The sequence below is a fragment of the Nicotiana tomentosiformis genome, chromosome 8, assembly GCF_000390325.3.
Source record: "Nicotiana tomentosiformis chromosome 8, ASM39032v3, whole genome shotgun sequence".
In the NCBI taxonomy this organism is placed as follows: Eukaryota; Viridiplantae; Streptophyta; class Magnoliopsida; order Solanales; family Solanaceae; genus Nicotiana; species Nicotiana tomentosiformis.
Window position 1 is genome coordinate 4,053,307 of NC_090819.1, and position 27,042 is coordinate 4,080,348.

General features: G+C 35.3%; 2 protein-coding genes across 2 annotated transcripts in view; one reads left to right on the forward strand and one right to left on the reverse strand.

The window, feature by feature from the left end:
• The window catches only part of LOC104116999 (protein DETOXIFICATION 19-like), a 169,305-nt gene that overhangs the window by 86,668 nt on the left and 55,595 nt on the right, over window positions 1–27,042 (forward strand). The window lies entirely within an intron of this gene.
• On the reverse strand, window positions 18,922–21,217 carry LOC104113817 (protein LIGHT-DEPENDENT SHORT HYPOCOTYLS 10-like). The gene is made up of 2 exons (XM_009624106.3): window positions 20,367–21,217; window positions 18,922–19,304 (listed from the first exon to the last, which is right to left on the reverse strand). Exon 1 carries the CDS (start codon window positions 20,974–20,976, stop codon window positions 20,380–20,382), a length of 597 nt encoding a protein of 198 aa, XP_009622401.1. The 5' UTR covers window positions 20,977–21,217; the 3' UTR covers window positions 18,922–19,304; window positions 20,367–20,379.

Here is a 27,042-nt window from a genome sequence, read left to right on the forward strand (position 1 = left end):
TATCACTTATGGGGTGCCCTGAGGTTGTGTGATCCCTATATTGTTTCTGTGGAGAGTTTTCTCTTACTGGTGGGTTATATGTGTAGCAATTTGAGTTTGTATTGGTTGGGGAGGTTGACTTGACTTTCGGGAGGATGAATGCGATCTTAGAAGATGATTTGAGGTATTATATGGCTTGTGTCACATGAGCTCATGAAGGATTTAGTTGAATTTTGGTGCGATATTATAGCAGTAATAGAGTATGGGTATTGTGAGTTACCGAATGTTTTCTTCTATGGCTTTGAGCCAAGTGGGGACCCTGCTATTGACGATTTGATTTCACTGCTATGTGTTAAATACTAGTTTTGGTCTGAGGAATACTTGTGAATCGGTTAAGACTTGCAGAGGGTGAGGTCGAGGATGACTCGAGAAAGGAAATCTCTGGATATGGGTTATATTGCACTTTATGAGTATATGAAAATCATGGAATGATTAAGTTGTTATTTGTGAAGGATGTAGTGCGCATGGAGTATGAAATTGATCGGTTGCATTAAGGTGAAATTTACTTCTTTGGGTGTTGTTATGATAATGGGGCACAAGTCGTTTGGTCGCTTGGGCGGTGCAATTGAGATTTGAGAAGAGTGGATGACTCTCGAAACGTTTCCAATGGATTCAAGATGTATATGTATCAATTGAGAATTTTCGGATTTGTATATGGCTAAGACCTGAGACTTGCATTTGATGGAGCCGGGACTTGCGGTAATTCTGTATCACTATGGGTTCTACCCTTCAGTATCAGAAAGGTAAAAAAAACAATTTTAAAATTAACATAAGGTCTATTCAGAGCGAGTGTCTCGGTTGTGGTACTTATGGGGTACTTAAGAAGGAATACAATGACTTATAGGCCTTAGGCGGTGTGTTTATATGCTAGGATCTCGTGAGTTGAGCTTTGGGTAAGAATTCTATCTAAACTTGGTTGAGGCACTAGTTGCCTGAATTCATTGTGATAGCCACGCGTTATGGGTGCACATATGTATGGGTCTGAGCTCATGATATGCCTAGAGTTGACTGTAAGGTTAAAGCTATAATATGTTCTCATAATTGCACCGTTGTTGTGAACTATTTGAGCCATACTTGAGGTTACGAAGAGGTTAACTCCTTGGGAAAAACAATTGTGGTGATTTAAAAATTTATGTGGTAACTTGCCGAGTTGAGCTATGATATCACACATTGCACATGCCTACACTTTAGCATGTCATTTATACCAATCCAGGAGTATGAGAATCTTATTTCATTCATCACATACGTGTATACTTGTTTAACTGCTCCTATATGATATGTTCGGCTTGGAAACCTGTGACTATGCCGGGCGGATTATGTTATTATAGCACGTGAGTTGTCCGTGCGGATCTAGATATTGTACTATAACATATGAGTTATTTGTGCAGCACGTGAGTTATCCGTATGGTTGATATTGATGTGAGCTCTAGGAGAGCTGGTTATGGTTATTGGATCGGGTTGCGTGCTGCAACTGTATTATGATGAGATGTAATTCCTTATGCTTATTTCATGTGTTTTGCTCTTACTTCTATGAAAATAGTTCATAGGAAAATGTTAAAAATTTCCTTGATTGCTTAGCTTGTTTAGTAACCTTCTTATTAATTTTCTTACTATTATTTGTCATGTCTGAATTATTACTTGTTTGGTGTAAGGGATCGCATTGTGTGGGTTTTATATGACTTTTGGTGTGACTTGACAATTGGGCTACTTATATTGGTTGAGATGAGGTTTTTAGACCTGAGATTTTCCCTATCATATTGGGATAAGGAATGTTTGGAAGAATGATACCATATTTCTGCTAAGAATTTGGGGGAATGGCCCTGATTGGGCGAGTGAACTTCTCGGATTATTGATCAGATAAGTAGTTAATAGATTATGTGTGTTTCCTTCATCATCGACAATGTACGAAGGTTTTATTGATATGCGGTTTACTACTGGTATCAGATTTGCTTTGGGCTAAGCTATGGTAGTTATCAGTTATTGTTGTGAGTATCTGAGTAATGTGGTGTATCACGTGATTACATATTGAGTCATGGTTAAGGCTTGGCACGACTTGTTCAGACTTATACAGTATGTAAATGAGAGATTCGGGTCTTGTAAGGAATTTCAGATGTTAGAAATTGGGTTCCAACGGTTATTGGCTAAGACTAAATAGGTGATTTTTAGTTATGTGGTATTGTCAGGCCTATATGGAATAGAGTGACGTGGTATCACCCCCGGATATGTGTGTGAGATAAGGTGGAATAACAATTTGAAGGTTTAGGAACAACTCTTGGCACGTTCGAGGACGAACGTATGTTTAAGTGGGGGAGAATGTAATGACGCGACTTGTCATTTTGAACATTTACGCTCCTTTCAACTATTTGAAGTTTTGAATAGCTTCATATGATGTATTATGATGTGTATGAATCGTCGATTTTGATGTTTCAGGTGTTTCGGGATTAGTTCGGAAGAATAAATTTTATGTTGGAAGCTTAAATGAAAAGGGTTGATCGGAGTTTGACTTTTGTACAAACGAATCCGGAATAGAGTTTTGATGGTTCCAATAGCTCTGTATGGTGATTTTGGTCTTAGGAGCATGTCCGGATATTTATTTGGAAGTTCGTAGTTGATTTTGGCTTGAAATGACGAAAGTTGGAAATGAAAGGTTTGGAAGTTTGACCGGGAGATGACTTTATTGATATCGGGGTCGGAATCCAGTTCTAGAAATTTTGATATGTCCGTTATGTCATTTATTACTTGTGTGAAAAATTTGAGGTCAATCAGACTGGATTTGGTAGGTTTCGGCATCAAATGTTGAATTTAGAATTCGGAAGTTCATAAGTTTCTTTGGCTTGAATCGATACGTGATTTGTGATTTTGAGGTTTGGTACCTCGGGAAAATTCTTGAATAAATCTTGTATGAAAGTGGTGGTTGCCGAAATAACCTTGACCCATATGAAATAGATAAGATTTCCCATCACCAACGCCCAGGGTAGCGTGGGGCGCTAGCCCTAGCGCTAGGAATTTTGAGGTTCTGGAAACAGGGCCACAGGTAGCGTCCCACGCTACCTGTGGCGCTCTAAATATTATACACTAATTTCAGGGTTCATTTTCCCCATTCGTCTTGGCCAAATTTAGGGGGTTTCCTCCACTCTCTCAAGACCTCCAACTCCCCCCATCTTCAAGGTGAGTAATCCCTACTAATTTGGTGTTTCATTTCATCAATTCCACCCTATAACTAACTCAATCCTCCATAAAACCCTTAGATCTTCAAGAAATTTCTTCAAGAACTCAAAAGAGGGTTTTGGCAAGGTTTCTTCCAAAAGGTAATCCTACACCCTTAGACATACATGCATGGATTTATTATGGGAGTATGAGTATGAATTAAGTATTGGAACTTATGGGATGGTGGTTGGACGCCATAAGTTCCCAATTTAAATGCATAACCATTATAGTGATTTGAAATGTAATTATTTGATGGAATTTTGTTTGTTGGGTGTGAATGGTTGGTCACGTATGTGATGTTGGGAGTATAAATTATTAAAGAATGATGGTGGGATAAATTATTGATAAATGGTGGCATTTGGATGAACTAATTCTATGGTTAAGAGGTGTAGAGATTTATGCCTACTAGGTGTTTGATAAAATGTCTATCGTGCAGAATTGATTCAGCTTGAAACATAACTCTTGAATTCCTTCCACGCATTCGTGTGCGTATGTGAGCGCTCGGTATCAGTTGTGCATCGCTGGCTTGTGATTAGCCAGTCTGAAGGACTTGAGGCCAAGTTTGGGCCACAGCTTAAGCTCGGTAGTTTCAGTTGTGTGAGCATGTGCTTTTGGACTTCTATGTCAAGTGGTGTCCATATGAGTGGGATTGGTGGCTCGGTGAGTGGTTGGATGGTGGTATGATGAGTATGATGTGACTGCTGGAGGTGTTCAGATGGTTGGAAGGTGAAAGGAGAGTTCACTTGGGATGTAAAAAGGGCTATTGGGTGTTTGATTTCTGTGGATTTGTATACGATCTAAAGTTAGGAGGATTTGGAGGGATTTTTTCATGTTATTTCATTGGTGGGGACGAAATAGATTTTCATGCCTTGTTAATGAGTTCAAACTCAGGAAAGATTAAGAGATTGCATAGTAGTAGTGGCTGTGAAAGGGTATAGAGAGATATCAGTTTGAGGCTAAGCAGGTGGGTTATCACCTGCGGGGTGCCCTAAGGTTGTGTGATCCCTATATTGTTTCTATGGAGAGTTTTATCTTACTGGTGGGTTATATGTGTAGCAATTTGAGTTTGGATTGTTTGGGGAAGTTGACTTGATTGTCGGGTGGATGAATGCGAGCTTAGAAGATGATTTGAGGTATTATATGGTTTGTGTCACATAAGATCATGAAGGATTTAGTTGAATTTCGGTGCGATATTATAGAAGTAATAGAGTATGGGTATTGTGAGTTACCGAATGTTTTCTTCTATGGCTTTGAGCCAAGTGGGGCCCCTGCTATTGATGATTTGATTCACGGCTATGTGTTAAATACCAGTTTTGGTCTGAGGCATACTTGTGAATCGGTTAAGACTTGCAGAGGGTGAGGTCAAGGATGACTCGAAAAAGGAAATCCCTGGATACGGGTTATATTGCACTTTATGAGTATATGAAAATCATGGAATGATTAAGTTGTTATTTGTGAAGGATGTAGTGCGCATGGAGTATGAAATTGATCGGTTGCGTTAAGGTGAAATTTACTTCTTTGGGTGTTGTTGTGCTAATGGGGCACAAGTCGTTTGGTCGCTTGTGCGGTGCAATTGAGATTTGAGCAGAGTACTCTTGAAACGTTTCCAATGGATTCAAGATGTATATGTAGCAATTAAGAATTTTTCGAATTTGTATATGGCTAAGACATGAGACTTGCATTTGATGGAGCTGGGACTTGCGGTAATTCTGTATCACTATGGATTCTACCCTTCAGTATCAAAAATGTAAAAAGAACAATTTTAAAATTCACATAAGGTCTCATCAGGTCGGGTGTCTCGGTTATGGTACTTATAGGGTGCTTAAGAAGGAATACAACGACTTATGGGCCTTGGGGCGGTGTGTTTATATGCTAGGATCTCTTGTGGTAAGCTTTGGGTAAGAATTCTATCTAAACTTGGTTGAGGCACTAGTTGCCTGAATTCATTGTGATAGCCACGCGCTATGGGTGCACATATGTGTGGGCCTGAGCCCATGTGCGAGCACCAAGGTATTTATTCATGCTCGGGAAATGCTCAGGCTATGATATTCCTAGAGTTGACTGTAAGCTTAAAGCTATAATATTTTCTCATAATTGCACCGTTGTTGTGAACTATTTGAGCCATACTTGAGGTTACGAAGAGGTTAACTCCCTGGGAAAAAATATTTTGGTGATTTAAAAATTTATGTGGTAACTTGCCGAGTTGAGTTATGATATCACACATTGCACATGCCTACACTTTATCATGTCATTTATACCAGTCCAGGAGGATGAGAATCTTATTTCATTCATCACATACGAGTCTACTTGTTTAACTACTCCTGTATGATATGTTCGGGTTCGAGGCTTGTGACTATGCCAGACGGATTATGTTATTATAACACGTGAGTTGTCCGTGCAGATCTCGATATTATACTATAGCACATGAGTTATTCGTGCATCACGTGAGTTGTCCGTGTGGTTGATATTGATGTGAGCTCTAGGAGAGCCGGTTACGATTATTGGATCGAGCTGCGCGCCGCAACTGTACTATGATGAGATGTAATTCCTTATGCTTATTTCATGTGTTTTGCTCTTACTTCTATGAAAGTAGTTCATAGGAAAATGTTAAAAATTTCCCTGATTGCTTAGCTTGTTTAGTAGCCTTCTTATTAATTTTCTTACTATTATCTGTCATGTCTGAATTATTACTTGTTTGGTGTACGGGATTGCATTGTGTGTGGCTTTATTTGACTTTTGGTGTGACTTGACAATTGGGCTGCTTATATTGGTTGAGATGAGGTTTTTAGACCTCAGATTCGCCCTATCGTATTGGGATAAGGAATGTTTGGACGAATTATACCATATTTCTGCTAAGAATTTGGGGAATGGCCCTGATTGGTTGAGTGAACTTCTCGGATTATTGATCAGATAAGTAGTTAATAGATCATGCGTGTTTTCCTCATCACCGACAATGTACGAAGGTTTTATTGATATGAGGTTTACTACCGGTATCAGATTTGCTTTGGGCTAAGCTATGGTAGTCATCCGTTATTGTTGTGAGTATCTGAGTAATGTGGTGTATCACGTGATTACATATTGAGTCATGGTTAAGGCTTGGCACAACTTGTTCAGACTTATACAGTATGTAAATGAGAGATTCGGGTCTTGTAAGGAATTTCAGATGTTAGAAATTGGGTTCCGAGGTTTTTTGGCTAAAGCTAAATTGGTCATTTTGAGTTATGTGGTGTTGTCAGGCCTATATGGAATAGGGTGATGTGGTATCCCCCCCCCCCCCGAGTATGTGTGTGGTAAGATGGAATAGCGATTTGAAGCTTTAGGAACAACTCTTGGCACGTTCGAGGACGAACGTATGTTTAAGTGGGGGAGAATGTAATGACGCGACTTATCATTTTGAACATTTACGCTCCTTTCAACTATTTGAAGTCTTGAATAGCTTCATATGATGTATTATGATGTGTGTGAATAGTCGATTTTGATGTTCCGGGTGTTTCGGGATTAGTTCGGAAGAATAAATTTTATGTTGGAAGTTTAAGTGAAAAGGGTTGACCGGAGTTTGACTTTTGTGCAAACGAATCCGGAATAGAGTTTTTGATGGTTCCAATAGCTCTGTATGGTGATTTTGGTCTTAGGAGCATGTCCGGATATTTATTTGGAAGTCCGTAGTTGATTTTGGCTTGAAATGACGAAAGTTAGAAATGAAAGGTTTGGAAGTTTGACCGGGAGATGACTTTATTGATATCGGGGTCAGAATACAGTTCTAGAAATTTTGATATGTCTGTTATGTCATTTATGACTTGTGTGCAAAATTTGAGGTCAATCGGACTTGATTTGATAGGTTTCGGCATCGATTGTAGAATTTGAAATTCGGAAGTTCATAAGTTTCTTTGGCTTGAATCGATGCGTGATTTGTGATTTTGAGGTTTGGTACCTCGGGGAAATTCTTGAATAAATTTTGTGTGAAAGTGGTGGTTGCCGAAATAACCTTGACCTAGACGAAATAGAAAATATTTCCCATCACTAGCGCCCAGGGTAGCGTGGAGCGCTGGAAATTTTGAGGTTCTGGAAACAGGGCCACAGTTAGCGCCCCACGCTACATGTGGCACTCGAAATATTATATACTCATTTCGGGGTTCATTTTTTCCTATTTGTCTTGGCCGAATTTTGGGGGTTTCCTTCACTCTTTCAAGACCTTCAACTCTCCCTATCTTCAAGGTGAGTAATCCCTACTAATTTGGTATTTTATTCCATCAATTCCACCCTAAAACTAACTCAATCCTCCATGAAACCCTTAGATCTTCAAGAAATTTCTTCAAGAACTCAGAAGAGGGTTTTGGAAAGGTTTCTTCCAAAAGGTAATCCTACACCCTTAGACTTACGTGCATAGATTTATTATGGGAATATGAGTATGAATTAAGTATTTAAACTCATGGGATGATGGTTGGAATCCATAAGTTTTCAATTTAAATGCGTAACCATTGTAGTGATTGAAAAGTAATTATTTGATGGAATTTTGTTGGTTGGGTGTGAATGGTTGGTCACACATGTGATGTTGGGAGTATAAATTATTAAAGAATGATGGTGGGATAAATTGATGGTAAATGGTGGTAGTTGGATGAACTAATTCTATGGTTAAGAGGTGTACAGATTTATGCCTACTGAGTGTTTGATAAAGTGTCTAAATGGCTTAAACTATGGAATTTGTTACTAATGTTGGTTCTATTAGATTTTGATATTATAGATTAAAGTTGCTTAGTGTAGTGGATCGTTGTAGTGTCATTAAGGGGTGAATTTCAGTTCGGATCGTTGGCTTTGAATTGATGAGATAGAAAGGCGTTCAGAGGTGGATACATGCGGAATGAAATCCCCGGAGCAATTGTTTGAGGTATTAGATTGGCTTGTTTGAGATAAGTATTTTGCCTAACTTTGTTAAAGGAATTTTTCCTACTAATTTCCATTGTTTTTTATATGCGGGGGTGATACATATATGAGGTGACGAGCATATATGCATGTGCCGTGGTTAATCATGCTCGGGGGTAAATTATATGATTTATTGTGCTTTGTAGAATTATGTGACACTCTTGTTTCATGTCTTCTTTGACTTCTAGATTTCTATGAATATGGCATTAAATGCTAGAATCCTTGATTTGCCTTATTATAATTTGATTAAAAATCCGACGGACTTTTGTGAAAATTATTGATGTGCTAAATTCGATCGTTATTATACTTAATCACAAATACAACTCTACGACCGTTATTCTTGAGATTTTGAATTCTATACATGAGTTGAAGTTTATTTTTGAGACTTATTGAAATACTGGAATAATAAAGTACTTGAAGTTTATTGAATTGTTATTGCCTTGAAAGCCGTGATTGATGTTCAATTTGGAACATTCGTTTAAACACTCTCCTTGATGTTATTTATGCTTCCTACCTTGCTTGTTAATGATATACATGTACTTAGTAAGGAAGAGTGTAAAGCATGAATGGTGATGCCGTATCATTTTATATACATTATCATGTGAAGGAGAGTATAAAGCACTAAGGATATTGCCGTGCCATTTTAGTTATATTATCATATGAGAAAAAGTATAAAGCACGAAGGGTGATGTCGTGCCATTCATATACATTAATATTGTCACACCCCTTTTTTCACCTCACTAACCCTTCTTTAAATAGAATAAAAAGGTTTTTAAAACTCAAAAGGATTTTCAATTTGAAAGTGACAAAATTGATTGTTTAAAAGGGATTTTCTCAGAGTCACCACTTGGCATAAATCTCGATGTGCCAAGTCAACATTTAAAAAGTAATTTTCCCTTAAAAACATATTTGACTCCAAATCAGAGTCTACACCATAAATTTAAGTAAGGAGTTTCATTTGACTTGGGAGAAGGTGTTAGGCATTTTCCAAGTCCCGTAACTAGTACAGTTGTATACATGATCAAGTCGGCTTTAAAGGATATTCTAGTTGAAGTTAAAGCACACAAAAGAAAAATAAACACACGAGGGGTTCGAGGTTGTCCCCTACCTAAATAAAAGAAAAGCAAATAAGAATGAAAACAAAATAAAAAGACTAAAATTCTATTCTATGTTTCCTCCTGTCGTCCCACCTTTGGTCTTTCATTTACATGTACTTTTCATTTACATGTACTTCGGGGCATTCTCCAGATAAAATAATAGACTAAGGGACAACCTCTATCCTCAAAAACTAAAACAAAAACGTCCTAAAAATTGACTACCCAGGTGTGGTTGGCCTAAACATGATACTAGCGAATAATAAAATAAAATAAAGCAAATAAAAAGAACTAACTAAACCATGCTCAAAATTACGTTTTATTTTATGTATTTGGCCAAGCTCAATTCCTAAGGCATGTAAACAATTTAATCACTAATGAGCTCGGTCTTTCCCCACTCCCACGACCCAATATCATTCAAACAAGTATCGATCAACCAAAGAAAATAAGCACCCAGAACACATAAGCTAGAATAAAAATACAAATAGCAGTTAAAAGAAATATATGGTGGATCCAAAATGATAAGAGCCTTTTAAAATCCCCATTAAACCCATCCCTGCCTCTCATTCCTATGCTAATTTTAAAATCCCCATTAAACCCCATTGACTACGATGCAACTAGAAACATTAGGGAATCACGATAAACCTTTCAAACTCAAATCGAACGTGTCAAAACATAGCATCTAGATATGAAGTAACACCTTAAAATACTGAGACAGATTTATGTATAGCATAGAAATATACTCAAATCAAATCTAAATTAATCCCTACACTCAAACCTCAAACACCTCTCAAATGGCTTTTATCATACCTCAACAAACACCAAAAACAAAAGCAGAAAGGGAGAAAAGATGAACCTGAATGAAATTTTTAATTAATTTGATAAAGAGTGCAATTACAAGCAGAACTGGCGTCAAAATCGTCAATCCGAGAAACACCAATGAACTTCAAACCGGAACCGCTGGATTTAAAGCCCCGAACGACAACAAACAGAAGCAACGAACTTGAAACAAACTCGACTCAAACAAGCTCCATCGATGAAGATCAAAAGCAAAAATCCGAAATGAAAAGAATCTAAAATATTTTGTGTTTTTGATTTTTTGAAAAGAGAAAACAAAACTTTTTGAATAAAATCTAATTCAAGCTATCTTTTCCGTATATTCATTCTTAGAATTTTCGAAGGAGTTTTAGAGATCAATCCCAGAACTTAAACAAGAGCTCCAGAGAAAAGAAAGGAGTCCCTAGGGTTTCTGCCCATTTTTTTTTTATTTCTCTCTCCAAAAAATCCTCCTTCCCAAAGCTGAAAGATCAGAATATATAGCTCTCTCCAGAAGCTTCTCCTACTTCCTCCCCAAGAAAACTGAAAATTTTCCTCTAAAATCGAATTTTTCCCTCTTTTCGAACCAAAATCGGATAAATGGAAGTCTAGGATCTTAATCTCCATAGATCCTACGGCTCCCATTTACCCAAATTTGTCCAAGAGATAGAAAAACGCGTGAGGGAGTAAAAGAATATTCGGATGTCAGAAGTTTGTTACGGTTTGGGTGACGTGGATGTGAGAGAGGACCATGGGATGATACAAGCGAGTGGAATCACCCGATTTGGGCGTGAATCCGGTTAGTTGTGAGTGATGAGGCGGCGGTAGAGAGGCGTGAGGAGATGGGGTGGTGCGGCTGTGGTTTAGGATTAGATCTAGGGTTTTTGTGAAATGTTATTAGGTTTATATGTGGGGTAAGGGAATTAATAAGGGTTGTTGGATTAGATGGGATAAAGGGTGCAGATTAAAAGAGGAATTGGGGCGGGTCAGCGGGTCGACTGGCGGGTCAAAGGTCTGGTCTTGTGGGTTGGGGGCTAATTGGGCTAAGGGGATCCGAATTGGGCCTCTTTTTTTGGACCTCTTAAATCAAAGATAGACAAACCAACTCAAACATCACTCTCCTATTGAATAATAAAATACTAATTGACTTTAATCTAAATTGAAAACTTTCTTATTCTAAATAATATACAAATATCCTATAAAAATGCAAGACTAAATTATAATTAATTTAAATAAACTATTTTGGTATTTTGTATCATTATGAAAACGCTAATAACCTTAAAATAAAGATAGAAATATATATATATATATATATATATATATATATATAAAATAAAGAAGAAATGATATAAAGCCGACATTATTTTTGTGTTTTCAAATTTATGTTTCTAAAATTAAAAGTAGATTAAAATTCTATTAAAATAACTAAAGTAAATATATTTATTTTTTTTAAGAAAAGTAAAACATCAAAATATGAAAACTAATTTTAAAAATTGGGCAGGTAAAAAATTACGTGCTTACAAATATGCACGAAGGGTGATGTCGTGCCATTTCTTATATATTATCATGTGAGAAAAAGTATAAAGCACGAAGGGTGATGCCATGCCATTCATATACAATATTATGCACGAAGGATAATACCGTGCCATTTTATTTACACTATCATGTGAAGATGAGAGTAAAAGCACGAAGGGTGATACCATGCCATTATTTTTATATTATCATATGTTCATGGCACGAAGGGTGTTTTCGTGCAGGCGAGGACAAGAGACATACATTATATTGTGATATCTTTTCGTTGTGTATATATTCATACCTTTATCTTGAGCTGTTATTGTGCACCTATGTTTTCTATGTGATTTGTAGTCGTTGTTCATTCTGTGTCCTCTACCCCAAGTATTATTGTGTGCCTCCCACCTTATTTCTTTTATTGTTATTAGTATTTCTTCCACCTAGTTGGTAATGTTATATGTATGCTCGGTGAGAAAGAGATATATGCACGAAGGGTGTTGCCGTGCCAATTGATTTGATCTACATATATATATATATATATATATATATATATCGGGTGAGAAATATATAGGTGAGAATGAGACAAGTGCACGAAGGTATTACCGTGCCATTCGATGTGATATCTTGAATATATTCCTCAGACCTGGAACGTTATGTATTTAATGAGATAAATGCACGAAGGTGTTACCATGTCATTTGATGTGATATCTTGAATATATTTCTCACACCAGGAAAGTTATGAATTTGTTGTTGTGATTTCTGCTAGTAATCTTTTTCTGCCTCGCATAGTTGTTTCATTGTATCCTCATGTGTTATGTTCTTTAATTGTTTCTATTGTTAGTGTACTGCACAGGTTATAACAGTGAGTATCTTTTTACTAAAAATCCTCGTCATTACTTCGACGAGGTTAGACAAAATACTTACTGAGTACATGAGGTTGGTTGTACTCATACTACACTTCTACACCTTATGTGCAAATTTTGGATGTAGATGTTGCGGTGTATGGCGGGAGCTGGCATTGAAGATGTTTCCACAATCCGTTCATAGTTGCCTCTTGTTCTTGATAGCTTTAGAATCATTAATCTGTTCATATATATTTCAAACAGATGATGTATTTTATTTCATATCTGCTTTGTAAATTCTAAATCTTAGAAGTTCATGAGTTGTACTACCAATCCTTGGGAAAAGTAAAAAAGTTCAATTATTTTATCATTTATTTTTCTCGATAAACCTAATTAAATTGGATTGTACTTAATTGGTTATCTAACGGGTTGAGTTAGGTGCTATCATGACTGGTTAGATTTTGGATCGTGACAGGCGGTTGTGCGCAATATCAAAAAATTCCCAACTCCATGAGACTTTCAAATGCCTTGTTATAAAAAGGAATAATAAAGAAACCTTCACATGATCCCTACAATTTTGAGAAAAAGAACGGAAAAGGAGGAAGTTTTGGGTTCGTGGTGATAGAGAGATTAGTGGATAAATAATCTCTACAGTTTTGAGATTTTGGTTGAATATGGGAGATTTTTAAGCTCTAACGGATGATCCCTTAAATCATGGGACAGTTTTAAAAAACAAAGAATCTGATGGTAACATATTATTTTTAAAATATGCTATATATGTAAATGAATTTTCTCTTTTTGAAATAAATCAAAAATACTATTTTTTTTATATAATACTTGCTTACTAATTGCTCTACTGAGTAAAAATCTCTTTAAAAAATAAAGAATCTGATGGTAACATATTATTTTTAAAATATGCTATATATATATAAATGAATTTGCTCTTTTTGAAATAAATAAAAAATACTATTGTTTATATAATATTTGCTTACTAATTACTCTACTGAGTAAAAATCTCTTTAATGAATTAGAAATAGGTCGCTTTTTGTATCAGCGCCCTACTGAGACCTTTTTTCCCCCTTACTTTTTTTTCAACTCCTATTCTGACCTATTAATCTTTGCTCTTAGAGTATTGTTTTAATGTCTAGTCTATATAGCATCGTAGTTAACCTTTTCTTTTAATTAGAATTAAAGTTATCAAAGATGTGGCAGTACACGAGATATATAGTGAAATTGATGTTCTCTTGGACTAAAATTTAACAATAATTTTCTCTCTCTCGTTATTTATTTAATTAATTTTGTTTTACCTTTAATGTCTAATTTCTTGTACCCAGTCACATAGTATTAAAATCATAACTATCCAACAGAGCAAAGTGAGAATATGCATTAATCAATCATATTTAACTTTTAATTGATATAAATCTATGTACAAACACATGAATATATCTATTAGTTTGGTGGTAAACATTCGGTGTGAGTAAGTTTTTACCTTCGAAACTCCTTCATATTAATCAAATGTCTCAAATATGAGTCAGAATTAATAGATTTCTATATCACATTAAAAAAGCAAAGAGATTTATGTCATTGCTGTTTAAAGTTTTTTATTACGATGTATATATGCCTTACAAATGTTTGACCAAATATAAAAGAAAAAGGCCCCCCAATCTAGTGCTTGTTCCTCTCATTACTTTTCTTTATTCGTGTACAAATCACTATTATATGGTGCTGTATACGGGTGAAATCGAGCCCTTTGGACGCTTCGGTTCCCGATGAAGTAAACAGAGCAGAGATGTGACTGTAAGGAATCGAAATCGGGGTAAGGAGCCCCTCAAGTCGGGGTCCTGGCAAAATACCTGCCCTCGGAAGAATCGGGGCCACGTCCCCCAGGTCCTATTCGAACCCCAAAACTTCGGAGAGCATTACCAGATAATCGAGCACGACAAACAAAGGGTCGTGATATCCGTGCCCGGCCGGATGTTACGGCGTGAATCTCGGCACGTATCGGCAGAAAATCAGTGATTAGTAAAACGGAATTTTTTTACCTCTTTTGGAATTGTACTTACGAGTAAAACTCCCCTACTATATAAATGGGGAGTCTAACTATTCATTAGAGATCATTGTAACACGCATATCAAGGCAATATACTCTTATTTTCTCTGTTATTCAAAGTTCTTACATGTGTTCATTAGTTCTTCATTATCGTGAGCCCTAGATCGAAGGCAGACATTTCATTAAAGTTGTTACTGAGTCCGGGATCACTCCCCTTAATTGGTTTGACAATTTATTACGTTCTTTATCTGTTTAATCTAACGCAATTTATCATTTACATTGAATTAATCCACGTATCCTTAAAACCACATATAAATTTAATTATTATCCAATTTTTAGGGTAAACGGGTGCATCTAGCATAATAAGAACATAAAGTTGATTAAATTTTTTTTTAAAAAGGATTGAAAAAGAAAATAGGGTGATAACTAGACTAAGTTGGAGGAGTTCAGATCTTGAGGAATTAAATATAGTATCAATTACATATGGTATATCATACGAAAATAACATCAAACCCAGTGTAATTCCATAAGTAAAGTTTAGGGAGGATAATGTGTACGTAGAACCAGTGGCGAAGCCACCTTTTGCTAAGGGTGATCAATTGAACACCCTTAGTCGAAATATTACTAAAAATCACACTGTGTATATAAGTAAAATATTAGATTTTAGATGTGTATAATATATATCGAACACCCTTTGTAGGGAAATTCTTTTACTTCTTTCAAGTCTGAACATCCTTGAAAAAATTTCTATCTTCGCCACTATATAGTATCCATCGGGGAGTGAAATAGAACATGAAATCGTAAGCTCCCAAGCAATGTGGAAGGAGCTATGGCTCTGACCGCGTGCCTGTTAAAAAATAAGTCAGCGACTCATAAGCAGTAACTTGGTCAAGAGAACCCACCGAAGCTGTAACGAAACCCTACCTTACGAAAATAAATATGTTGTTTCAGTTAGACTAACTCTTTGGCTCAACATTCCGAGTAAACATGGTCGTTATTCAACCTTTTGAAAAAGTTAAAGGTATGTTGTTATTTTAGGTTGATTTGAATTAAGGTGGCAAAAGAACATAGTATGATGCCAATTAGGAATGAGACAAAAAGGGTGACTAAGGTTTCCCAAATCTCTCAAAAAGCTGAAGAAATGATGACATTTAAGATCCCCATAAACATACATGATATTACAATATTCATCCTTAGGTTTTAGATTAAGAAATTCTTAGAGATAAATGATTTTTAATACCTTTTATAGCATTAGAATAATCACCATGAAAATCAAATAGAGGTAAATTATCATGCCACCTTTATGTTCATTAATTGGACATAAAATATAGATGTGAAACTCGGCCGTCATCAGGTCATCAACTTTCTTGACCCTTTAAATTGAGTAACTTCTATACATAATCTTACGAATTTGCTAAGACATGTGTTTTCAATAAACAATTGCAAATCAAGCTAGAATAAAGTTTAATTAAACTTAAATTAAACCAAGAAAATTTCACCTTAAAGAGATATCAGATAAGATTAGTAATTAGTTAGTGGAGACTAATTACAATTAAGGTCAATCGTCCCTATCAATGAAAAGTTTGAAAGATTCTGTAAAGTTGGAAAAAGCAGTAGGGTCTCCTATAGATTTTTAATATTCTCTAGATATTGTGTCTCTTGCTTTTTTTGATAATTCACAAGGCAAAGGTACTTTTACTCCATAAGTTTATTTGCTATTGCTCTTCCCTTTTCGCTTTATTCTAGGTCTATCTATGAAAAATTGTACATAATTGGTTGTTCAAAATTTAACCATAGTTACTTCCATGAGAATATTTTTTAAGATTATCACCTTCTTTAACACGTTTAGAATTTGAAGCTTTTTGTAGTTCTCAATCAATTTCTTTTCCATTCTTTTTTGGGTTGGGCTGATCTAAGATTTAAACTTTACGTGTTTAATATTTAAGATTTTTAATATTATGGGTTCATATCTACTATTTTTTGCAAATTTAATGAATTTTTATGCACAAATTTTTACTTTGATCCGTGTTGAAAATTATAGATTTAATTGAACATGTCTTTGCTGAAACTTTCTGTGTTTCAGCTAGGATATTTTTGTCCATATTTTATCTTCGCCATAAAATATTAACTATTTTTTAATGACTTTGCAAACACTAGCTATTTTTCAATTACCAGTCCGAAAACTCACTAGCTCGTGCTATTTTCACGTAAAATTAACACAGAATTTGTTCAAGTGATTTGAGGATCTGAGTTTAGTATTCCAAATTTGTACCAAAAAATATGCCAAGTTTTTGTCCTTAAGTAGTAGTATTTTATGAAGATTGGAAGTTCTTATATATCCTTCCTCAAATCAATGAAAATGTTTTACACCATGATTTGAAAAACAATAGTTGATATTCAATTGTTTACCCTTAAAAATAAGTAACAATTAAATTTGTACGCGGTTTAAAGGATACGCGATTTAATTCAATACGAGTGATCTAAGAACAACAAGTAATTAAATTAAAGAGAGAATAAACGATCAAACCAATTGCGATGTAACAATCAAGCCTGGTCTCAAATTGAACACTGAAATCCAGCCTTGATCGAACCCTCGATATGAGCTCGATTGCAATTAAAGAAGAGAATAACTGAAGACCACTTTGAACAATAGCTAGAAGACAAAAATAAACTTTTAGTGCTTTGATATGCATGTCAATAGTGTGTTAGAATAATAATAAAAAAATCTCTCTTTTATATAGTAGGGGAATTTCAGTCCTAATACAAGTCTAAATAAGGTAAAAATTTTCTTTTTCGGTAAATGTCGATCCGTAGTTGATATCGGACGGGATTCGCGCCGTAATATCCGGTTGAGGGCGAATATTACGGCTCCCTATTTGTCACGTCCAACCGTTCCTCTTTTTCCCGTAGTCTCGAAACTTTACTTGGTTCGGGTCCATTATTTTGCCGTGTCCGATTCCATATACACCGTTCACTCCTCCCGAGTTCCGATACGAGCGATCCTTCGGCCTTGCTTGTAGTTGCGTCGAACCGTGCTTCCCTCTTGTTTTCTTATTGGGGAATCGGAGAAAACATTGCCCCGATTTTACCCGTACACATAATACCCCTAGATGTATTAAGGTTGCAGCTAGTAAATTGAGGAGACTTTGGAAAAATTAATTAATCGTAATATTTACTAGAACGCGATACTGAATGATCTGCAATTTAATCATACAGAAACCGAACATATCATGTTCACTCTCTCAAGTAGCTTTATTGTATGCAGTGTAACTTGTGATTCCTATCATCTCATTTAGAGACCAGAGATGCTTTCTTGATCTAATTAGATTTGTTTTAGCTTGTTTAATTTTGTTGAATGAATATTTGTTGCCTTAAAAAACTAAAAATTTGAATATGTCATGATCAAAATAAAGCTTGGTTAATACATTTTTTTTCCAATTTCCATCTCCTCATTTTAGTTAAATAACCCCCTTTCCCCCTCAAATTATCCCTTAGTCATATTGTTTCCCTCAAATTATCCCTTGAACTTGAAGTATCAATAATTATATTCTAATTTTAAGGTCAAGACATTTTCTTAAAAAAAATGAGAAAAACACAACCATATTCTTAATGCGAATGATCCTTATAATAACCAGAACAGCTATTCAACAGACAAAAGGACACTAAGGCATATACATGTATAATGAGCATGATTATTTTCTATTAGCCAGCTATTAGGACATGATATAATATTCCATGGGTAAGGTGGAGGGAGGCTAATGTGATGTCCAAAGAGGAGCCAGGATTTCAGGCTTATGGGTTCGAGATTCTAATCGTTCTAAGTTACTGGGTTCTAAACTAATAATTTATACATATATTCAATGATTTTTTTAAGACAAATACAGGATTCGAACCAAAGTTATTGGGTTCGGCCGATCTCGCTCCCGACACTCTAGCTCTGGCCCTGGTGATGCCGATATAAAATAAATGAATGTATATGTTCCCTCTATAACAATTTAAATGCTTAGATGGAGCAATACACTTATCAACATGGTATTAGAGTAGATAGAAGTTCCCTGATTCAAGTCTCAAAATCAACCATTATCAAATATTAGTATTCACAAGCTGGACCGGAAAAAGAAAAAAGTTTACACCTCACATAAGGAGAGATGTATACGCCAAAGATGGTCACACAATTCAACAATATGTTCTTGTATATCAGCAGCAAAAAGAATCAAAAATAAAAACATTGAGGCAACATTTTGTAATTTTCTTACATTTTTGTAATTCCAGCTTCAACTTGTAATTTATTCACAACCATACTATGTAAAATGCTATTAAAAAAGACTCTTGACACAGAGTGAAGAAATGCCTAAATTCATGTTATGTATCTTTCATTTTCAACAAGCATTAGTTTATGATTAACGAAAAAAAGGATCTAGCTAGCTTGAAGATGAAAAACATAAAATAAACCATCGTTATATATTAAACCTTGAAATGTACATTTAAGTTTCACATATGGTTCATATGGGATAGTTTTACTAGGCAGGAACACACCACAGGTATCGCTAGAACCTCAGAACCTACAATAATTTATACCAAAGTATGACAACAGAATAAGGCTAAGAAGAGAATTCACTATTAAGAATTCTCTACTTGCACATTCAAAAGTTTCTAATCCAAAGCAGTATGAATCAAAATAGATACTAGAGTTTAACTTCTAACACGAATAATACACAACAACAAAAAAAAAAGACAGTCCGGTACACGAAGCATCCTGCGTTAACGCATGGTCCGGGAAAGGGCCGCACTCCAAGGGGGTATGATGTAGGCAGCCGAAACCTGACTGCAAGCATCAGTGGCACACATAGTACATGTAAATTAAAATTTTCATAATGTTGTTCAAAGGAAATTTTATTAGTCGTGATGTCCATTTTATTAGTCGTGATGTCCATTTCTACTAGAACTATATATACTCGAGATGACTTCAGTTAATTTTCTGCTAAGATTGAACGTGATCAACAAATGACATAAAAATGGTCTGGTTTAGGACACATAGAGGGGGAAATATGGACAGAAATGAAACTTATCAAGAGTAGAAAAAGGACTAATTAACATAGTTTAATTGTAGAACATGTACAAAAATGAACGAAAATGACAATGATACAGCTTTGAGTATTGTTATGTTATATCTATTGTCACGTGCGGATTTAGAATTTAAAGTTTATGTATTGTTATATTAATCTCAAGTAAATGTACCGTGGTAATTGGATTTACTGTAAAATATTATAATAGATAGAATAGGAGCAAAATTAAGCTATACATATACCAAAGACATGTACAACTTCTACATATATACATGCAGGATCTATTTTATTTTTTAATATACTGAATTCTACTAGCTATATAACCTTTAATCCCTTAAATTATGCATAATGGCCACCCATGGAATATAATTACAACATCACATAGAATCCCAAATGAGACAAGATTTTACAAAAGCATTCACAAAGATATTTAAAAAATTCAATAAGACCCACAAATCAAATATCGCACTATGCATGTCTACAGAGAGAGCAAGATTCAGCTTTGACGTTTCGAGTTAATCTTAACACAATACTTATTTTAACGTGAAGTATTATATAAGGTATTCAAAACTTAGTTTAGGGTTTATTGACAAAGCCACGAGTTCATTAAATGAAATTTTTCCACATATAATGATCTTAGCTATAATAGAATTCAAGCAGAATAGAGAAAATTAAATAACTTAATTCAGAGTACGTAATTTATATAACACTATTTTAACATATTTTCATATCATGAAATACCTTCTAATAGTATAGGGAAAATATACGACCCACTTAAAAAAAAAAAACAACCCTCTTATTTTAAAAGCTTAAAATTTTACCCTTTTTTAACAATCAAGAAGATTGTAACTGAAAGGTCGCAGCAACAGCAGCAGTCTTACTAGTCTTAATTTGCATATTTCTCTTCTTTTTCTTCTTCTTATAAGGAATTCCTCTTGCTTTAGCTTGAGAATCTCTTACCTCTCTTAAATAAACTCTTATAGCACCACTTGCAAATGGATTACTCTCTGGTAAACCACCATTTTCTTCATAAGCAGCTCTAAGTCTTCCAATTAAAGCATCAAGACTTCCCCATGCTTGTCTAAGAGGACAAGTACATGGTCCGGGCGGTTCGGGTTGTCCGAAAAACAGACAACCATGTAAGTGAACCTTAGTCTTACCAAACTGGTCGAGGTATTTAAGAAAATCTAACACATGGTTGTAGTTGCAGTTTGATAGTGGAACCGGGGGTCTTTGATTTTTCAAGTATTGTCCGAAAGTGTTCCAATCCCGACGTTTTTGTGACTCGTATCGACTCAGCTGTGGTGGTGGTGGTAGTGGTGGTTGTGGCTGATGATGATCGGGTGGCGCTATAGTAATAGCGCCACCTGATGATGATCTCGATGATGATCCTTCTCCTACTTCTCTTATTTTCTCATTTGATGACATCATAGTTTGAAAGGTAGTGAATCACAGTCCTATATTGACAAGAACCAGCAATAAAAGCTTCGCACTTAACTGCTTGTATACAGATCGGAAAGGAGCAGCTTAGTACTAGTTGTACTACTAAGGTGACATTTTTTTTTTTTGGTGAGAATGTAATGGAGGAAGAGAGAAAGAGAGAGGAGAAGAAGTGAAGTGGAGAAGAATTGAAATCAATAATGGGGGTACTGAGGAGACATTTTATGGGGTCCAATTGTAGTGCTTTAGCTCTTCTTTTTCTTCTTTCACCACACCGTTTTCTTTCTTTAATTGTACCATTAGCATTAAGTATGGCTTTTTTAAAAAGAATTTCCTTATTTTAATAATTCTGCTAGCATCATACATGCAGTCATTATCAAGAATATTAGCAAAATCCAGTACTTTAAATTAACCCTAGTGTCTAGCTATAGTAAAGTGGCGTGTATAAGAACGTCGGAATAAGGTTAATGACTTGTATATGTAAATTTTACTGTAAAAGACTAAGATGGAAAACAAAAAGAATTAGAAAATTGATTTTTTCTAATTTAGGTGATGAATAAACTACTTGTTCTTTTGATCTATATGATTTAAGTTACACATATATATTGACATACACTCTAATATTTTTGTACATTATGTTAATTATAATATGTGATAGCAGATTAATTTTTATTTTACTATATTACTGATGTAATATTTATAATAGTGATGTAATATTTATAATAGTGATTTACGTTAAATACTCCTAGTTAACGTAACGAAAAAGAAGGTAAAATAGGAAGGTAAAAGAAGGTAAAAGAGGAAGGTAAGAAGAATTACAGAAAGGCAAAAAAAAAAAAAAAAAAAAATAGATAGCTGTAAACTATCTCAATATTAGAATGAGGTGAGATTTTTAGGAAAACTCCAACCTATGAGTTGTCTAAGTATAATTAGAAGTTGAAAATTAAAAGGATCCTAAAAACCCTCGTTTGTAACATAAAAGCAGCTTCTGCAATAAGGCTTTTTACATCAGACAAATGAGAGTCTGTTACGTTAGGAAAATCATTATTTTCTAGTATTTCAGAAAGTGACAATCAAATTGAAAGGTGTAAATTGCGATGGCTACTTCTATTTTGGAAAAAAAAGGGGCATGGTCCCATTTGATTATCTTCTTTCAAATTTGTCACTACTACTATTATTGGTTCCTGTAGATTTGCACTCCATTATGGTTAAGGGAGAAAGTCAGATTTTTAATGAGTAGTGTTAAAATATAAAGAAGTAAGCATAGAAAAAAATTAAGAGAATTTAACATATAATATATATGCATAACAAAAAAAAAATTAACCTATTTATACAGTATAATTAGCTATAAATCAAAACTATAAAACAAAGGGAGCAGCCGAGCAGGAGTAACAAGGAATTCTGTACAAATCTCATTGAGCTTCTTTTTCTTTTTGATTTTCTTTTTCAGTCTTAGGAAGGGGAACAAATGGACTATGCTTTTGTTGTCCTTTAATGGAAGTCTGAATATAAATAGTCCGATTCAAATCTCAACTCAAGTAGTTCTTTTTTTAACAATCATTTGCTTGCTTTGAATATGTTCGATTAGATAGATTTTATATAGTCTTAAAATCGTTAAGATATTGTTCACTTAATGTTTTATGCAAATCAGGCCATGCGCGCAGGCACAATACAATGTCAAGCTTGAGGATTGGATTGTGCGCACGAGACCGATGTGCAGTGCCAAGCAAGGGACGTAGCCAACCCGGGGTGTGCACAAGGATAAGACCCAGCATACGAATATGTCAACATGAATATAGCAACAAGACATTGAAACCTTAACGTCAAATGGGTGGCACAAGAGAAGATAAACTTCTGAGGCAAGCTTCGGCATAGACACAAGGTCGTGCTAATGATGAGCGCAAAATCGGTGTATAAAACTTAGGCTCGCTAGTCAAAGATAGTATAGTATTAAATCGTCTCCATAGGAATTAGTTTAAATAATGTTCTAATAAATCTTCAGCTTAACACTATCCAGGAAAACAAAACCTTTGATTTAAGTTATGGCCGACTAATAATAAAAACTAAGATTATCAATTGTGAGAAAATAATGAAAATTTAGTGACTAAGTAGCAACGATTGAATATCAAGGTGAGAAGTAAAGGTTATGACAAGATATGTGATCAACTATTATCCTGGGTAACTCTGTGCTAAGTTCACTCTTAACTTCTATTGACTCTTTCGATTTCAACAGATGATTAGGCTATCGTAAGGATTCGAATTCTTCTTCCGAATGAATGAAAGTCTGTTAACCAACCTAATGACAGGTTCTATGAACATATGCAAAAATACATTGAATGAATGATCTTATGAAGAATGTCTCTCGGCTGTTCCTCCAAATTAGGTCAATTAATAACTCATCAAGCTCTTTCGATTACCTATGGGAGGCGTAAAATTAATCCAAACAAGATAACACAATACGAATTGCAGCAACACTTCTCTTTCGATTAAAGTAAAACCAGAATTGGCATTGCCATTCAATTAATAACTCATTCAACGAATTCAGGCAACTAACAGAAAGCAAACCCCAAAACAATAGTCAAATCACAATATTTGTCAATAACCCTAGGAAAGATTACTCCATAGTGGAGAACTTGTTTATTACAAGAGTATTAGAAGAACAATAAAATATTATAATTCCCAAAATCAAACAAACTTTCGTATTTGGATGAAGTATTTAGAGTCTCTATTGTTTCCTTGCCTTCTTCTCTCCAAAGGTTGCTCCAAAATTCGAGATGCCTTGTGTTGAGATGAGTTAGGCTTCATATAGGTCAAAAAGGGTCGCCTCCAAATTTACAAAAATAGGCCTGGGTCAAATTCCCGAAGGCGGACGTGCGCAGTCACGTACTTGGAGGTGTGACCGTGCTCATGGCCACGCACCTCTGGCAGAACTCTGTATCACTTGCACGCTCATATGCGCGGTGGGGGTCACTCATGTGCGGTCATGCACATGGGTTTTCCTCCTGCTCAACTCTTTTTTTCCTCTCGAAGTACACAACAATTGCTCACCCTCACAAAGAAGTGACTAATACTTTCCAAAGTACCATAGGCTTGGCTAGCATGTAACTCTCCACTAATGTAGGAACAACCTCATCTAGATAATGTAGGACTTTGTATTTGGTTGTAATGTAGGCTATGGGGTGGGTTAGATATAATTTGTATAAGAGTATCTACACCTCCCTAAGCACTTTAATACCTACTACTTCATACTTTTCCTACTCCTTTTTCATTGACAATTGTCCACGAACTCCACATTCAAAAGCACACCCCAGTTCTCAATTCTTTAAGCACAACATATAAATATTTTACATCAATTGGGGAACATTCACTTTCATTTCCTTACGCAACATGAGCAAAATTTTCTCCTTTTTTTCTTTTTTCTTTTCTTTTCTTTTTATTATTTTTCATAATCCCCTGCTCTTGTACCTCATATACATTCATGATGTTGCACTTTTTTTTCCTACTTAACACTGGTTCCCCTCAAAACCTGCCCCCACTCTTACACTTATGTCTCTTCATTTTTTAGCATTACACACAAGGCACTCAAGTATTTAGGGATGGCTACAGGTTCAGGTCGTACTGTGGCTGCCAAAGAAAGAGGGAATTAGGCTCAACTGGGTTGATTAGAGATAAATTATCAGTTCTCAGGAGGGTTCAAAGCAGTCGAAGAAATAAGAAGCTATCAAAGAAGCCCTACGGTCATATCCAAACTCGACTATTACCTAAGATTTCGCCTTGAGTCACAACCAAGCCAAGTTCTAGACCTTATTAGGTATGATCACTAAGCAAATATTTTCCTCACCCCACATAGTATCTCGAATAGGCACACAATTCAGACCGCAGTCACCAACAATCTCTCTGACTTACAAGGGCAGGATCATGTATCCCACCAGTCAGGCACAGTCAACTTTGCCAACTACAATCAACTTTTCAAAAATTAAAATAAAGAAATAACAAAAATCTACTCTAAAGGTGTCTGGTTCAAAATATTACGACAATGGTAAAGAACCAAACAAGAAACCCATGGAAGTACAAGTGAAGAAGTTATCCTAAAAGAAATAAGAAAATATTTTTGGATTTTTTTTTTTGAATAAGAAATCAAAGTAAACAATGCTATTTACACTACCCCCACCCCCACATTTAACAAGTGGCATAAAGGTGAAGAAAACTTCCCTGAATATCTAGTCGGGGTCTGAGTCGAAGTCGGGCTCCATTCTTTGCGCCCAAACTAATGCACACATCTATGCAGACAACTTCTTCTCGACCTTCTTTGGGTACACCCCACACTTATTATTTTCGCTCACCGCAGCCTTCTCTTTCGAGCTCTTCACTTTCCACTCAACACTCGCAGCTGGTTCATCCTTTTGTGCCCCATTTTCTATATCCATCTTAAAAGTTACAGTCTGCTCACCCACTCTAAGCATAAGTTTTCTCTCTTGTATATCTAATATTGCTTTGCATGTCGCTAAGAATGGTCTTACTAGGATGTTGGGGACCCTTTGTTTCCTCCATATTTACCACTATAAAATCCACAGGAAATACGAACTTACTCACCCAAACTAACACATCTTCCACTATCTCCTCGGGCGTTATAGTCGTTTGGTCTGCCAACTGCAAAGATATGGGAACAGACCTTATCTCTCCAATCTCCTTCTCCAGTTTTCTGTAGATAGATAGAGGCATTAAATTAATTAAGGCACCCGAATAACAGAAGGATTTATCAAAATTAATAGTTTTTAAAGAGCAAGGTATAGTAAAACTCCCTAGATCTTCACACTTTTGTGAGAGTTTATTTTGCAATATCGCACTGCAATGCTCAGTGAGCTTGACCACTAAGGTCTCCTCTATTTTCCTTTTTTTCGTAATGATCTCTTTCAAGAATTTAGCATAAGCAGACATTTTTTAGAGCACTTCTGTGAATGGTAAGTTTACATGAACCTATTTCAGCATATCCAAAAATCTCTCAAACTGCTCGTCCAGCTTTTCTCTATTTAGCTTTTGGGGGAAAGGTAAAGTAGGCATATGCTTGCTCTCCTCTATTTCTTCCCTTCTCGGGTTTTCTTCCTTTTTTCTCAGCTTCCATCTCGCCTTTCTTCTTCTTATAAACTTCACTTTTCAGCTGCTCCCCACTTTCTTTTTCAAGTCTCATATCTTTTTGAATTGGGGTGCACTACTAAAAATAACAAATTTGCGACCGTCAAATCAGTCGGAAATCGGCTGGAAATCGTATTTTTCCGACGGATTTCCGACTGAAAAGTGTTAGTTGGAAAACACGTGGTCGCAATATATTTGCGACGGAATCAGTCAAAAATTTGCGATGGATTCAGTCGCAAATTGAAAAATAAGGGACATTTGAAATTTGGCCATTTCCAACCGAATCAGTCGCAAATTTAGCGACTGATTTAGTCGCTGACCTGAATTAAAAAAATAAATATAAATTAAAGGTTGCGATTGATTCCGTCGGAAACTTAAAAAATAAAATTAATTTTTAATTAATTATTCCAACTGAATCTGTCATAAATATTGATTATTAAATAATTAAAATATCGATATTTCTCCATTTGCGACTGATTCAGTCGCAAATGTTAATTAAATTTTGTTAGAATCTTTCAATTTGCGACTGAATCAGTCACAAATCTGGGTAATTCCTGGTAAAATTTGCGACTGATTCAGTTGCAAATCTGGGCATTATTAAGTAGAATTCTGTTGTATTTCTAAATACACAACCTGCCAAATAAAACAACCAACCAAACACCTAACAACCAAACAAAAACCTAATATAATAATCCAAAACCTAATATAACAATCCAAATCCAATATTTACTACAAAACGAATAGTAATATTTATAACAATTCAACCAACTAATCAAACAACCAATTATTAAACAATATAAATTACACATGTCTCTAACTTCAACTCCAAAATATTCAAATAGCCTATTCAGAATCAGTCTCATCCTCAGACTCAGACTCCATTGCAGCTCCTTTCTTGCTTTTCTTTTTTAATAATTTTTGGAT

What these genes read in the sequence shown, in the direction of transcription:
- LOC104113817 (XM_009624106.3), bottom strand. Translation starts at nt 20,976, where the DNA reads ATGATGTCATCAAATGAGAAAATAAGAGAAGTAGGAGAAGGATCATCA.